Source organism: Ursus arctos, unplaced genomic scaffold, assembly GCF_023065955.2.
Source record: "Ursus arctos isolate Adak ecotype North America unplaced genomic scaffold, UrsArc2.0 scaffold_7, whole genome shotgun sequence".
Taxonomy (NCBI): Eukaryota; Metazoa; Chordata; class Mammalia; order Carnivora; family Ursidae; genus Ursus; species Ursus arctos.
The window spans coordinates 29,571,055-29,586,303 of NW_026623089.1; the positions used below are offsets into that span (position 1 = coordinate 29,571,055).

General features: G+C 54.3%; 2 protein-coding genes across 3 annotated transcripts in view; both read right to left on the reverse strand.

The window, feature by feature from the left end:
- Positions 1 to 144: 144 nt before the first annotated feature.
- Positions 145 to 9,131, reverse strand: ANKRD2 (ankyrin repeat domain 2). The gene is given in 10 exon segments (XM_026493792.4): positions 145 to 469; positions 1,270 to 1,368; positions 1,474 to 1,572; positions 2,418 to 2,516; positions 2,845 to 2,943; positions 4,372 to 4,479; positions 4,587 to 4,745; positions 5,763 to 5,864; positions 8,948 to 9,037; positions 9,039 to 9,131. Coding segments are annotated over 10 exon segments (1,107 nt in total). The 5' UTR covers positions 9,117 to 9,131; the 3' UTR covers positions 145 to 295.
- A 1,486-nt stretch (positions 9,132 to 10,617) lies between these two features.
- Positions 10,618 to 15,249, reverse strand: part of UBTD1 (ubiquitin domain containing 1) — a 52,885-nt gene continuing 48,253 nt past the window's right edge. For both annotated transcript variants that reach the window (XM_026493793.4, XM_048219076.2), the window contains 2 exons: positions 13,074 to 13,301; positions 10,618 to 11,726 (listed from right to left, as the gene is read on the reverse strand). In XM_026493793.4, the coding sequence (XP_026349578.1) occupies positions 11,341 to 11,726; positions 13,074 to 13,301 (614 nt within the window). In that variant the 3' untranslated portion in view covers positions 10,618 to 11,340. The remainder of the gene's footprint in view (positions 11,727 to 13,073; positions 13,302 to 15,249) is intronic.

Here is a 15,249-nt window from a genome sequence, read left to right on the forward strand (position 1 = left end):
AAGAAACAAGAAGACACCTCGGTAGGAAAAGCCACAGGGCTGGGACCGAAGGGCTCCAAGCTCCCCTCTTCCCTGAACCTACCCTTGCTCCGTTTTCCTTCATTCCTAAACATTTCAGACACAAATAGAAACAAACATCACCAATAGCAAAAACGACTTTTTTATTGCGGTAGCTTGTGGGCGTCCCGGATTGTATGCAGAGGAATGATGGGGTCCCCAGCCCTCGGGGCCGTTCTTATGACCCTCTGGCTGCACGCAGGGGACAGCCGGGTGCCCAGCTGGCCTGGCCGGGTGTTTACTGGGCTGGCACCAGCTGGGGGGGCTCCTGCCGACTCTCGGCAGGACCCTCCAGCCCGTTCTGCTCTGACCCTGGCTCCGGCTCTGACCCTGGCTCCAGCTCCCGGTGCTCCAGAGCCTGCCGGGTGTCAGCTTGCCACAGCTGCACCAGGTCCGTGGGGGTCTTTCCTGCCTGGGGGCACCAAGAGGAGATCTGGTCACTGTTCAGAAGTTTGTACCAGAAGGTTCCCTCATCTATATACCAGGGGTTCCAACCAGGAGCAACTGGCAACATTTAGAATGTTTGTGGTTGTCACAATCAGGGGAGTGGGAACTACTGACATTTGGTGGATAGAGGCCAGGGATGGTACTTAAACATCCTATAATGTACAGGACAGTTTCCTCACAACAAACAATTATCCAGCCCAAAATGTCAATAATATCCTGGTTGAGAAACCTCCACCCACCGCCTTCCCATATCTTCCTGACTTTCCCATTATCCCCTTACTCTTTCTTGAGTCAGGGGGACCCTCCCATTCTCCTCTCTTTCATGATTGCTCAGGGCCCCAAAGAAGAGCTTGGACTAGGGCACGTAGGACCCTGAGGGAACTCTAGGCCCACACAGCGTGCTAGGGGTGGTCATGCCAACCAAGGCTTAGGTTCCTTCCAGCTGTGTTCCTCCATGATTTTGGCCTTCCCTGGGCCTGGACATGAGGACCCTCTTTGATCTATTTGGGGGCCTTTGGGAAGTCCTCTTACTGTCTTTTCTGGCCGTTTCTCTGTACTTGCACTCTGGACAGAGATAAGCATAGCGAGAGCTGGGAAGGTGGGTGGGCCCCAAATTCCCAGGGGTCCCAGAGAGCCCCTCCACTGTGAGTGTGCTCTGAGGGCAGGCTGAGGCTCGCTTACTTCTGTATTTCCTCTGAGTGCCTAGCACAGAGCCTGGGTGAGTGGTGCACACTAATTACTGAATCAGGGAAGCAGCGAACTTACTAGGTTCTTGGTCATCATGTCAGCCCCGTGCAGGAGCAGCAGTTTGATGATTTTGTAGCGGTTGAGCCTCACGGCGTCGTGCAGGGCACTGTCCCCTTCCTAGAGCCAATGTGACACTCAGTATGGCCCACGGGGACATGTGGGAGCCCTCAGGTTTCCTGCACCCCCAGATGTGGCTGAGCAGAAGGGAAGCTGGACACTCACTCTGTCTTTGGCATTGATGTCCAGGCCCAGGGAAAGAAAGTGCTGCACAATCTCCACACGCCCCGTCCGGACTGCCACATGCAGGGGGGTACTCAGCAGCTGCGTGGGAAGGAAGCAGGAACTGCTGGCGGAAGGGGCCTGGACTGTGGTGCCTCTGGGAGGGAGGCTGTCCTAACTCCAGCCTAATCCCTTCCCCAAGTCCTAGTGCCAAGGCCTGAGCCCTGCAAGGACTGGGAATGCTTCCATTTCCACCATCCTGTCCAGTGGTCTACCGCTGGAGCATTAGATGCCTCGTCTTCTGGGAGGCCTTCTGTGGTTCCCCTCTCCTCCAGCTGTGAGCAGCTATTCACTCCTCTGCCCTTCTTTTAATAGTTATAACAGACGCCATTTACTGAGACGTAACTCTGTGGCAGGCATGGCAAAAGCTTATAAAACATCAGCCTTATGCTGAAAACATAATTTACATACATTTCCCCATCTAATTATATAAGAATTCTGTAAGACATGTGACAGGTAAACCACAAAGGCGCAGAGGCTGTCACTAGTTCAAGGTTACACACAAAGGAATGAATGAATAGAAAAATGGTGGATGAATAAACAAGCAAACAGATGAATAAATGAATGGATGGATGGATGGATGGACAGGTAGATAAAGGATGATGAAGGATGACATGGATGAACAAATCCCGCATCATTTGGGTGATCCCAAAGCCCTCTAAGTAGTGAATTTCTTCTCTTCCCCTTTCCTCTGTCCTTCCTGCTCCCATCCCCAGATGGTGGTCCCCAAGGACCTATAGGTGATGGCAAAGACCCCTCCTTGGGCTCTGCAACCCCTCTAGAAACCAGACCAGCTCACCATCTTCCTGCTTCCTGGGCTTTTCTGTTCTCTGCCCCTTGCCCTCCCTCCCCTGCCACCCTAATACCTGTGAACATTATTGCCTCACCTTGTCCCTAATGTTGGTGTCTGCTCCTCGGCTTTGCAGGAGTTTTACCACCTCCAAGTGGCCCCCGCGGCAGGCCCAATGCATGGCTGTGCAGTCCAGCTAGAAGGGAAAGATGGGGCTGTAGGAGAGAAAGTGCCCTGGGGAAAGGACCCCAGCCAAGGGGGCAGGAGGAATTGAGGGAAAGGGGACAGGGAAGGGGCAGGGGCACGCCTGTGTCTGGGCAATGGACCGAGCAGAGCAGGAGAACCCTCAGGTCCAAGCCACGTTTACGAAGGATGGCCCCAGGCCATACAACCCACTGGAGGTGGGGCCTGGCCCCAGAGGAAGCCTGTTTGTCTCCCAGGTTGGCACAGGTCTGTAGGGAGAGGGGGTCCACTGGTGCTGGGCCCACCTCCTACCTCCCACCCAGTAGGTGTCTCTTGCTCACCCGATCCTGGAAGTCCACAGTGGCCCCACGCTCCAGAAGCTTCTCCAGGATCTCCATGTGACCTTCCAGGGAAGCTCGATGAAGTGCTGTCCGGCGGAACTGTCCCCAGAGAGACTATCAGGGCCTGATCTCTGGCCTCAGGCTGAGACCAGGCCTTACCCCATTTCAGTTCTAACCCCTGTGCTGGGTCCCCATAGCTTCCATGTTCTGGCAGCAACTTCATGTTCTATCCAGACCAGCCTTGGAGCCCTCTTATGCCCTGGGAACTCTGACCTTATTACTGTCCCCCACCCCCAAGCACCTCAAGCTAGGCCTTGACATGGGCCATTCCCTCTGCTGGGAATGCCCGTTTTGCCCTCACTTCCTATGAGCGCTTGATGAATTCTTGCTCCTCCTTCAAGAGGCAGGGCAGCTCAAGTGCCATTATCTTGAAACCTCTAGGCCAGAGCTGCCCCCAGGGGACCCAGAGAACCTTTCACAGTGAGAGGATGGAAGGCAGGCCAAATCTTACTAGACTCTGTTTCCTCTGAGTGCCTAGCCCAGGGCCATGACGGATTCAAGGAAGGAATGAACTTTAGCATTTTGCTTTGGTCTCTTGAAACACTTAGGCCATGAGGTCAAGATCTGGTTATGTGCCAGTCTCCCTCTACTCTCCACTCTGGTCTTTCCTTTTTCGTACTCCCAGCACATGGCACAGTGCTCAGAGGCGGGAGGTGTTTGGATATACCAAGAGGATTGAGACTCCCGAGTCTCAGGAATGGAAAGGCCATGTAGTCTAAGCCCACAGTGATGCAGGCTGAAGAGGGTGACCATTAAATTGCTTAATCCCGGGAGATGAGTGTGAAAGAGTGCTCTGCTAACATGAAAGAGGCACTTTCAGGGGAAACAGGAAAGTATGAAGGGTGATGGAAACGTTTTGAAAATCGTGGTGATGGTTGCACAGCATGGTAAATACAATTAATGCCACTGAACCGTACACTTAAAATGACTGAAGTTGCGTATTTCCTGTTATATGTATTTTCCCACAATACAATAAGTTTCAAAAGGAAGTGTATTATTATACAATGCAACACAAAACAGTATCATATCCTAGCATGTGCTTTATAGCTTTTTCCTTCATTCAGTAAATACTAATCGAGGCATTAATATTCCGTTTGATCCCTGTGACATGCTCTGAGGGAAGCAGGCCATTTTACAGAGGAAGAAACTGAGGTGCGGAGCTAGCCAAAGGTCACACAGCTAGGGAGTGATAGAGATGGGATTTGAGCCCCAAATTCTTGGTTTGGCAGTTCCAGTCCTTTTTCTTCCCTAGAAGACCACATGACATTTGTTATGTGGAGGTAGTTCAAGTTGAAAAGGGCCTAAGGACTTAGATAAATTCCTGCGCAGGCAAGGGGGCATCCCAAATCTTCTGAGCCCCCCCACCAAAGGACACCCAATGTCTGTTCTCAAACAGGCTCACAAGTGGGCGGAGTGGGAGTGGCAACTCTGAAAGGGAGGCAGGGGCAGGTGCGGGCAGAACATCACCTGATCACAGGTGTCCGGGGAACCCCCATCGGCCAGGAACTTCTCAATGACCTTCATTTTCCCCTCCACTGCCGCTTTCAGGAATGTCTCCTCTTCCACAGGGCCAGTCTGGAAGGCAGGAATCCAGTCATGATGGGCTGCCCTGCAGTGACCAGAGGCCCTCGTGGGCTCCCCCCGCCCCCTGCCAACACAGGGGTCCTCCCCAAGATCCTTACGATCTCCTCGGGCTCTGGAGGTGGCTCCTGGGAGGCCGCCAGTGCTTCCCGCTTCTTCTGCTTGCGTTTTTTCCTAAGCTCGATGAGGTTCTGGATCCCACCCACATCGATGATCTCCCGCCGAAGATCTAGGGATGTCTTGCGCACACGCTCTTGGCCCTGCATAGAGGTGGCTTGTCAAACGCCGTGCTGGGGCCTTGGGGCCCCTGAGCTGAGCTGGGGGAGGAGGATAGGGAGAACTTCTCAGGAGAGACAGAATCCAGGTCTAGCTCTCCTGCCCAGGACTAGGAGAAGCAGATGAGACCGGGACACAGATGGCTCCGATCAGGGGACAAGGGGAGACTTGAGGGGACTGCATGGAAGCTGCCAGCTTTGAGCCTTCATGTAGGTGAAAGGTAGGAGGAGGGAATCTCAGAGGTAACCCTTAGCCCAGGCCCTCAGAATGGAATCTGAATCCTCAGCTTTCCATGTAATTTCATTTGTGTGTGTGAGAGATCCTAAAAGGAATACAGAAACAGGGGTGCCTGGGTGGCTCAGTCCGTGAAGCGTCTGCCTTCAGCTCAGGTCATGATCTCGGGGTCCTGGGATTGAGCCCTGAATCAGGCTCCCTGCTCAGTGGGGAGTCTGCTTCTCCCTCTCCCTCTGCCCCTCCCCTCCGCTCGTGCTCTCTCTCTCTAAAATAAATAAATTTTTAAAACATGTAATACAGAAACATAAAAGGTATGAAGAGAAAGCCCTTCTCTCCCAGAGGTTGCTTCTATTACAGCTTGGGTGATGCCCTTCAGGCAAGCGTCCCGTGGGATCATCCTCCACAGCAGTGCTGTGGAAACTCTGGTTTCCTCTTAGCCGCACGGAGGTCTCGCCTATCAGCACGCGCAACCTGCCCCTTAACACGGGCGTGGCGCTCTGCTGTATTGCTACCCCATCAGCTGGGGCTTCCAAAATGAGTCAGTCCCCTGGGAACTTGTACACATGCAGATTCCAGATTCTGACTCAGCAGGTCTGGGGGTGGGGCCGAGATTCTGCATTGCTAGAATGTTCCGGGGTGGCGGGGGTGGGGGGTGGGGGGGTCGGGGGAGTGCTGAGATACTGGTTCAAATACCTCACTAGGGGGAGCAAAGCCATAACTGCCTGTCCTGTGCCCTGAGCCGGAGGTTGGGTTCTCCTCACACTTACCTTCACCTTCTGTAAGGCGGGACTCTGAGCCCCATGGTGCTTCTCATCCTCCAACACCAGCATGTCCATGGGCAGCTTCTGCTGGGCGGTTCCTCGGAGTTTCTGGTGAGCCAAGGAGAGGACGTGCTCCACGACCTGCCCACAGCACCCAGGGAGGCAGGTAGCCCCTCCCCAACCCACTCCAAGGAAACTCCAAGCACCTCCTACTGTGTGACCTCGGAGTCCTTCTGAGCCCCACTCCTGACTGGTCCTGGAGAGCCCCAGGCCAGAGCCAAGCTCCGCATAGCTCCCTAACTCAGCCCTACCCCCACCTCAGCTCAAACACCTGTCCGCTGACGGGCGTGTGTCCTCAGCAAGACAAATTTAAGGGCTACTGGAATGAGTTTTCATGAAATTAAATATATTCACTTTAAAAGCACCGAGATGGTGGTGATGGTGATGGTGATTTCTTTGTTGCCATTAAAAATTCAAATTGATGAAATGATTGTAGTAAGAGTTGATAGTTATTTTTTAAATAGATTTATGTGTCAATACAAAAATTTGACAATTCTCAGATACCAACTTTTTTTCTCAGATTTTACTGCTCCATGCAATCCTGGAGCTGGAAACATGTTGTCAGGGAATCTGAGGGATGGGGCCACAGCTACCTGCCTTCCGTTTGAAGGGACTTGGCACTCCCTGTATTCTCCTTGTAATTATATGGGTGAAACGCCTTCCAAGTCTCCTCTCCATTGGTAGTTTTGACTGGCCTGGACTGCTTCTCATGGCTTCTTCCTCTGTTTTAAAGGAAGCCACTTTTTTTTCGAAGTGCTGGCACCCCATCTCTGTGTGCCAGGAACCTTCACCCCGGGTTGAGGGTGCAGAGTCCAGATGGCAGCTGGGGAGGAATGGCCACCCTTACAGAGCTCTCAGCTGCCTTTTGCCTTTCCCTCTGAGCTCTGGTGCTATACAGCTCCAGGGCTACTTTGAGGGCTGATTTCCCAGGTCTTCACTTGGCAGGTCCTGGTGCTCATGTTGGGCTTTCATGGTTTGAGGTATCCCCAGTGTTGGCCTCACCTGAAACACTGCATCTTCCAGGAACAAGGGATGACCTTGGGCTGCAGCTACTACCACATGTGGGACCCTGGCTGGGTTCCTCCTAGAGCACCCAGAGGGTGGGCTTGGGTCGTAATCATCTTGGTAACACTAGCACCTATGACAGGGCCTAGCATATAACAGGTGCTCAGTGAATGTTGGAGAATAAATGAATGGATGAGTGAATGGATCACGACAGGGGGGCTCAGCATCTCTGTCCACCCCTAAGTCCTCAGTGATGACCTGACCTAGTATGCTCCCACGACAGAGCCCCAGCCCGGAGCTTCCGGGCTCTCTTTGCCTCCCACAACAGGCTGGACAGAGGCTACCCTCTGAGAACCTTGCTGGGCTGGCACCTGCTGGGAACAGCTAGAGACTCTTGTGCTCACCCATGCCTTACCCAGACTGTCTAGTCCTTTGCTTCAGATTTGTCTTTGGGGGCTGACATACAATAAGTACTCAGTGTTTATTGCATTGGGTGCTAGTTGGTGAAACACAACAAAACAAACTCCCACCTTACTTTGCAGATCGTTGTACAGATTAAATGAAAGAATGCCTGTACAGTGCTTAGCACAGTGCCAGGCACGTAGGAGGCACTCGGTGGGAAGGCTGGCTCTCTGGGCACCCAGTGTCCCGACAGCCCCGCTGCTATATTTGTTGGGTGAATGAATGGATGAGGACTGCTCCGTGTCCCCTTGCTGAAGGCGTGTGTGTCCAGCGGCAGCACTCCAGCAGTGGCACAGCAGCATGACTCACCTACCTGGCCCCAGGGGAGAAGTGGCATTCCTGGAGATCCAGGAGTGCCCCAGCCTGGACTCAGTGGGTTCAGCCCAAGCTCTTCCCCCACAAACCTGCCCCCCCCCACTGCGTCTAGTCCTCATCTCTTCTGCTGGTCCTTCCCGCTTCCTCACCCCCATTCAGTCACCCTTTTTTTGAATGGAGCCTACCTCCAAACTGATTTATCTCCTCCCTCCCATTCCTGTTAGGGCCAGTCTTTCCCCTCCAGTGTGTCCTTCTCAGGCTGTCAGAGCTGCCTTCCTAAAATAGGTCAGATGGCACCACTCGCCCTCACTCAGCAACACTTAGTGGCTCCCCACTGCCCAAAGAATGTCTTTCCCATGGCCCTCGCTGGTTTGTGCCCAGCTCTAGCCCCTACCTACTATCAGACTTTCTCACAACAGTCCCACCATCACTCGCCCAAACTTTAGTGCCTGTCTTTTCCTTAGCCTGGAATTCCCTCCCTTCCTGATCTCTTCCCACGAGCCTTGAAGGCCCCACTCAAATGCTCTCCCATTCCCAAGAGTCCTTGAGCACCCACAGTCAGAGCAACTCACCTACCTTTTGTGCCCCTTCCCTGCTGACTTAACAGCTCTATTTCACCATTGCTTCACTCTGCCTGTTTCTCTGTGGATGCGCGCCTGACGGATGCTGGCTACAATGACTGTAGGGCTGGTAAGGAGGAGGTAGGGGCTGGCCCTACTGGCACTTGGCAGAGCCGACACTAAGTCAAATATTAGTTTAAATAGAATGAAGAGTAGACAAGCCTGCACCTTCCCCCCACACTTCTTTACTCCTGAGAAAATGCAACTGCCCACAGCTGCATGCTCCAAAGACCTCCCAGGCGTCGCTGGTAGTCCTGGGAAAACACATGCTTTCTTTCCCAGCACCCCTTCCTCGCTCTGCTCTCAGTCTTTATTCTTCTTCAGGGACCAAATGCTGGAGTTTCTCCCATCTCAGCCTGCCAGCCAGCAGCTGGGAGATCTCAGGGCCTCACACTCCCACATTCTCAGGCAGTACCCCAGCTGTCCTCTGCGCAGCCTGGCCCGCGTCCTCGAGGTCCAGGTGGGTGGCAGGACCTCAGGAGCCCAGTCCGGGCTATATCCACTTGCCTATCCCACTGTGTCTCAGTTCTTGGGGGATGAAGCCTCAGTCTCCCACTGCCAGCAACCCCCTCCACCAGGAACACCCTGGAGCTGGAATGAAGCCATTGGGTCCCTGGGGACACCTGTCCTCCTTCCCACTACAGATGTGGCAGCCAGGCTCTTACCTCCCTTGGCAGTAGAGCTGGATCTCCTTAGAATCCCCTTGGGTCCCCACACTCGTGCCCATACCTCATTCTCTTCTTCCTGCGCCAGCCGCTCCTCGATAAGCGCCGTGGCCCTCTGCACCGCCTCAGAGCCCTCCATGGTGCCGTCTATAGCCAGCCTCTGCAGGCCACAGGGCCTTGGGGGCTTTATAAGCCAGAGCACCCACCCCCACCCCGCCGGACGCCTTTGCCATGAGCTCACCGGCCCAATTCTCCACCTGCCTCCCCCACCTGTCACCTTCACCCTAGGCAGCCCCAGGGAGCTGGGGGAAGCAGGGACAGTTTGTCCCCCCACCTCCTGGCCTATCAGAGCTGAAGGGCCCAGCGCCCCCAGAACAGGGCTGCAGGAAGGAGCCTGCCTAGCCTCCGTCCTAAGTGCTTGGGTCCAGCTGGGCCTTAGCCAAGGCGGCTGGGCCGCGCAAAGGACCCACTGGCTGCCCCTAACCCTGTTGACAGTGCCACCTGCTGGACGCCTGGAAACTGCCCAACCAGTGCCAATGAGGGGAACTGAAAGCCAACTGTGGGGACCCAATAGAGGCCTGTGTCTCCAGCTGTCCTGTGAACAGGCCCTGCTTGCTCTGCAGTGGGGCAGACTCTGCTGGGTCTGGGCTGGAGTGTCAAGGTGGTGGGCAGGATTAAGAGCAGGTGCCTCCCTTTTTGCCCACAGCTCGTGCAGGCCTTTGCCTCTCCAGGGTCCCACAGCGCCCCCTAGTGAGGCGTCGCTGTATGTGGCTGCATGTCCATTAACCTTGGACAAACCTTGACCATCTGTCTGTCTCACGAGGCTCTGCAAAATTTAAAAGATCTTGCTTCAAGAAGGGTGTCAGGAAGCCACCTTAACAGGGCCAGAGTGCAGTGCCGACTGAGCCCGGGTGGCGACCAGCTCTTGATCATCCTTTCCTCCTGGTTTCCTTGTCAGGCCACCCTGACCAGGGTCTGGCTATGCTCGCTGAGAAGGAAAACACTCTCAATGGAGAAGAAGCAGAGCTGAACTTGCTCAGCTCCCCACCTGGAACGGTGGGCGCGAGCCCTGGGTCGTCATGACTCAGGTTTAACCTACCAGTGAGCACAGACGCCACAGCTCTGCCATTCCTAACGCTCGTGTGGCTGGCCCTTAGCTAACGCACTTTATCGGAGGACCCCTCGGACAATAGGCACCCCTTCCCCGAAGGAAGGCCAGGCACTGGCTCCTTTTTCTCTCTGGTTCCCTTGCTGGTAAGCTGACACGTGCTCGCAATCTAAATCTGTCTGAGATTTTGCTCTCACATCCCCGAGGGCGCAGCGCAGCCTCTCCAGGATTTGGGCGCATACCTCAGTCCTGAGGGCCCTGCTCAGGGGCTGGAGCACCGGCAAGCACCCTCCCGCCACAGGAGCAGACCAGCAGATTACTCACGCCCCCTTCCTGAGATGCTGCCTCTGCCTTCAAAGCACGTTCACATCTGTTATCCCATTTAATCCTCCCAGCAACTGAGGGAAGAGACAGGGCAAGCGGCATCGTCTCCACAGTAAGGATAAGCAAAGCGGGCTCAGAGGTTAAGTGTTTTTCCTGAGGACCCATGAGAACACAGGGCCTGGAACACGAGGAGTTCGAGGCTCTCTACTCTCTGCTTCGAGCTGCTCCCACAACTAGAACTGGCTCTGGGGCTCCACGGAGCCCCTGGGGAGCCCAAAGTCAAAGCTAGGCAAGAGAGAAAGAAGGAGCAAAAGGCTTTATTGATAAATATGCAGATATGTCTGTACACAGGGACCTGTGGTGGGCCATGACCAGGCTGCAGACCCCCCACCGCTTGGGTTACAGCCGGGAGATGGCCCTGTGCAGACCCCTGCCACAACAGCACAGCCGTCCAGCCACCCGCCCGCTCCATCTCTGCCAATTGTGCTGGGAGGCAGGGAGAGGCAGAGGCCGGCCTCGGGCTCCCTGCCCCTGGGGCTCACGAGCCATCCCCTCCCCTCCAGGGGACTGGCACTGGGCCCAGGGCAGAGTCAGGGAGTGGGGGCAGGGAAGGGGACAGCAGCTGCTTCAGACCCTGAGCAGAAAACCGGAGTGAGCACAGCCGGCGGCACCAGATGACAGATCTGGGCTCCAGGGGCCTCCGGGCTGGCCCTCTGTGGCTCGAACCTGCTGCGGGAGAGAGGCAGGGTGGAATGCCCCCGTTTGCCTTTTCTCTGACAAGGTTGGCAAAGCCTGTGTGTGGCAGCACTGCTTCCTGGGTGCGGGGCACTGGTGGCCCCCCGGGGCCCCTGGGAGGCAGGGTCCCTTCACGGCTTGCCCAGCAGCCACATGGCAGGAGGCGCCCCTGAAGAAAGTAACAGCACTCAGAGGCAGCAGCAGGGTGGGGGGACCTAGTGCTCAGCCGGGAGACCTCTTAGCCCCGCAGAGGCCTCCGTGGCTTCCCTTCCCAGGGGTCCGCGGGCTCCTCAGTCCTGGGGCGGCGGGGGCTGGTTGATGATGACCTGGATGACAAAATCTTTCTGGATCTTGGTTTCCTGGAGTCGCGTGCGGTCTGTGAGAAGCTTCCCGGAGAAGAACCACCGCTGCCAGGACGGCTCGATGCCTTCCTGGGTGTGCAGTTGCCTCTTCAGCTGCCCCACCGTGTCGGGCAGGCTGGCGCTGAGCCTCACGTCCTTGCCCGTGGAGAGGCGCACCTTCAGGGGGAACTCACGGCGCACACCGGGCGTGGGCTCAGGCGGCTCCAGGCTCTCCTCCTCGGTGTGCTCCAGCAGCAGGTTCACGGGCGGCGACAGGCAGTAGATGGGCAGCTGGTAGCGATTGCCCAGCTCATCATAGCATTCACAGAGGGTGCCTGGGTGAAAAGCGGGCGGTCAGCATCTGTTTGGGGACCCCCACAGTTTCTCTGTTGAAGCCCTGACCCCCAATGTCACTGTAATTTGGAGGCAGGGGCCCATACGAGAGTCATTAAGGTTAAATGAGGTCATCTGGGTGGGGCCCCAATCCAACAGGACTGGTGTCTAAGAAGAGACGTTGGGGCATGCTCTCCCAGTATGTATGTGAGGACACAGCAAGCAGGTGGCCGTCTACAAGCCAAGAAGAGAGCCCTCACCAGAAACCAAATCAGCTCGCACCTAGGTCTTGGGCTTCCCAGCCTCCCGAACTATGAGAAAGAAATTTCTATTGTGTAATAAGCTACCCAGGCTGTGGTATTTTGTCAGAGCAGCCTAAGCGAACTAATGCACCTGTTATGGCCACCCCACAGTCCCCGAACCCACCCTACAGTCAGGTTTCTCTGTGACAGACAGCTGGGAGGAGTTCAAGGTAGAATCAGGAAGATGCGGGCCGGTACTCAGCTCCAGCAGGTACTAGCTTGTTCGACGCTGGCTAACTACGTAACTTTCCATTTGCTCACTCAACAACTCTTTCCTGAGCATATGCACTGGGTGCTGGGGTTACAAGGGTGAATGAGAAAGCTCAGGCCCTACTCTTCATGGCTTATATACCCTGGTGGGCCTCAGTTTCCTTTCCGTACTATGTGTTGCACACAGTAATAGATTTATTGTATCTTGAGCACCTACTAAGTTCCAGGACTGGACTAAAGTCTGTTCTGCATATCTTGCTGAGTCCTAACAATAATCCTATGAGGAGGGTATCCCACTTTACAGTTGTAGGTTCCTGAGACTTTAAAATCGAGAAGCTCCTTGCTCAGGGGTATACTACCAAAATAGAGACATTTGTTAAAACCCAAGTCTGTGACTCTAGAGTTCCACTGTCCCCCTCTACTTTACATGGCCCCACGAGGCTGTTATGAGCTTAAATGAGATACTACAGGAGAAGCTTCTAGCTCAGTGCCTACCACATAATAACACCCAACAGAAGGTTAGTACCTCAGATGTTCTGTGATCCCAAAGTACCCTGAACAACTCTAGCTTGCTCTCATCACACTGCTTTGAGGTTGGTTGGTGCCTTTCTATCCCTTCATTAGACAAGCGGGGACGGTGTCTCATTTTCGTTTGTGTCCCCACTCCTGGTCCATGCTCGGTAAGGGTTGTGTGAATCAACAAGCAAATGGGCACCCTGGCCACCTAGCAACTTGGATAAAAACGCCCAGTGCGAGGCCGGCCTGCGGCTCCCTTCCACCGGAAGCAGCCCGAGGGCCCCCACAGCAGGGGCATAAAGCCCGGCCCTGCCCGCTCACCATGAGGCAGGGTGATGCTGGCGCCGTCCAGGATGGCCTGCGCCAGCTCATGGTCGTTGGCCTCAGCTGCATAGGCGGCGGCCTTGAGGGCGTCCCAGATCTCCTTGCGGCCCTCGAAGGCGGGTGCTGTGTCCCAGAACTCGTCCCGTTTGCTCCGCAGCTGCCCGTCAGTCATGGGGTAGTCACTCTTCCACTTCAGCCGCTCCTTCTTCAGGGGCTCGTTGCGTCCTGGGCGGACGGGAGGGACAGGCTGAGTGCCTCTGAGCCAGGCTGCGGCCTGCTCTCTCTCCCTCCCTCCCCTGCCAGCACCCTCCCACCCCTCCCCCTCCCCAGCCTCGGCTCCCAAGTACTCGCAGTACTCGCAGTACTCGCAGTACTCAGGTCTCAGGGCTTCTCTCCCCCGCAGCGTCAGGGAAGAGTCTGGAAACTGCACACACCCCACCTGGGGACGTAAACTATTGTCAGCAGAGCACACATCGCCTCCTTCTTTGATTATAAAGGGGTACATGCTCAGTCTTCCTCACAACCTGGCAACGATGTCAACGTGTGAGAATAACGGCGGCCGTTTATGGGGCAGGGCGGGCGCTTGACACCCACTGTTCATCTGGTCCACGAAACCCAGCAGATGGGCCAACTGAGACCAGGAGAGCCATCGTTTGCCTGAGGCCACACGAGCACCTGCTTCAGAGAAGCCGTCCTGAGCGCTAGGGCCGTCCTCTCACTGCTGTCTGCGCCGCTGCGGAAGAAACGGCGCCAGAATTCCACACCTCAACCATTTCCTTTCCCCCATTTCTCGCAGTACAGTTGAGCTCATATTATCTTTTTGAAAGACTTCTGTATTTGAGAGTGCGCGCGCGTGCGTGAGCAGGGCTGGGAGGCTGGGGGCCGGAGAGGGAGAGAGAGCCGCAGGCAGACTCCCCGCTGAGCACAAAGCCCAAAGCCGGCCTGCACCTCACCACCCTGACAGCACGACCTGAGCCGAAATCAAGCGTTTTTCACAGATGATGGGACAGGCAGAGAGGTCAAATGACTTGCCTGAGGTCACACAGTAGGTGACAGTGAGGATTCCACCTCAGGTCAGACTGAATCCACAAACGGCCCTCCTGCTGGGCGGCAGAAAACTCTCAAAGTCAGACATTCAATTTAAAGCGCTCCTGAGTTAGCAGAAAGAAATGCAAATCCTCTTTGTGGAAAAACAACTTTAAACTAGGTCTCAAAGAATTCCCAGGATAAAGTTCCAAGGAAAATAAGTGATAAGGTCATAGTTTTTTTGTTTTTTTAGTCACAACATACAAGGAAACAAGGCAATAGGAGCCAGGGCCTGGGAAAACAGCAGACGGAAGAATCAGACTGACAAAGATTTCAGATATGGGATTTATCAGACACAGATTATGAAATACCAAGTTTAAGAAATAAGTGAGTCTTAACAATATGAACAGGGAAAAAGACATTATAGAGAACGACCAAACAGAAACTAAAAGAACCATACAGGACTTCTAGAAATGGAAAATACAATAATCGAAACTTAAAGGGTCCAACATTTTAAATCAGAATTTCCAGAAGGCTACAACAGGAAGAACGGGGATGAAATAATATTCGAAGAGATCATAAAAATGTCCATTTTCTAAATTGTCCGATAAATTTAATGCAATTCCACTAAGATTCCTAACTGGGAAGCTTCCCCCGCCCCCCACCTCCGAGAACTTGAGAAGCTGATTCTAAAGCTTATATAGAACAACAAAGCCACCCCTAGAGCAGAATGAGGTAGGAGAACCTGCACTACCATTACCTACACGAATTATAAAGCTATAGTGAGTACTGGAACAGGGACAGACAAACGGGCCGATGGGACAGAACGGAGAACCCAGACACAGACCCAGCATAGACGGAAATGTGATTAAAAAGAGCAGGAACATTGCAGATGGTGTGTAAGATGGATGTGAAATAAATATATATATGTAAATATATATATTTGGTTCCTGATATACACCTCCTAAAACCCTTATGATTTCCTGAGTGATAGGAATAGCTGATACGGAGCTCCTAAATCCCTTGGAATTTCCTGAGTGATACAAGTGTCTTTTGTTCTAATGAAGGGGCTCTTGGTGAGCTCTATGATAAGCTTGGAACTTTCAGCCCTGTCCCCCATTCTCTGGTGAGGGGAGAGGGGCTGTAA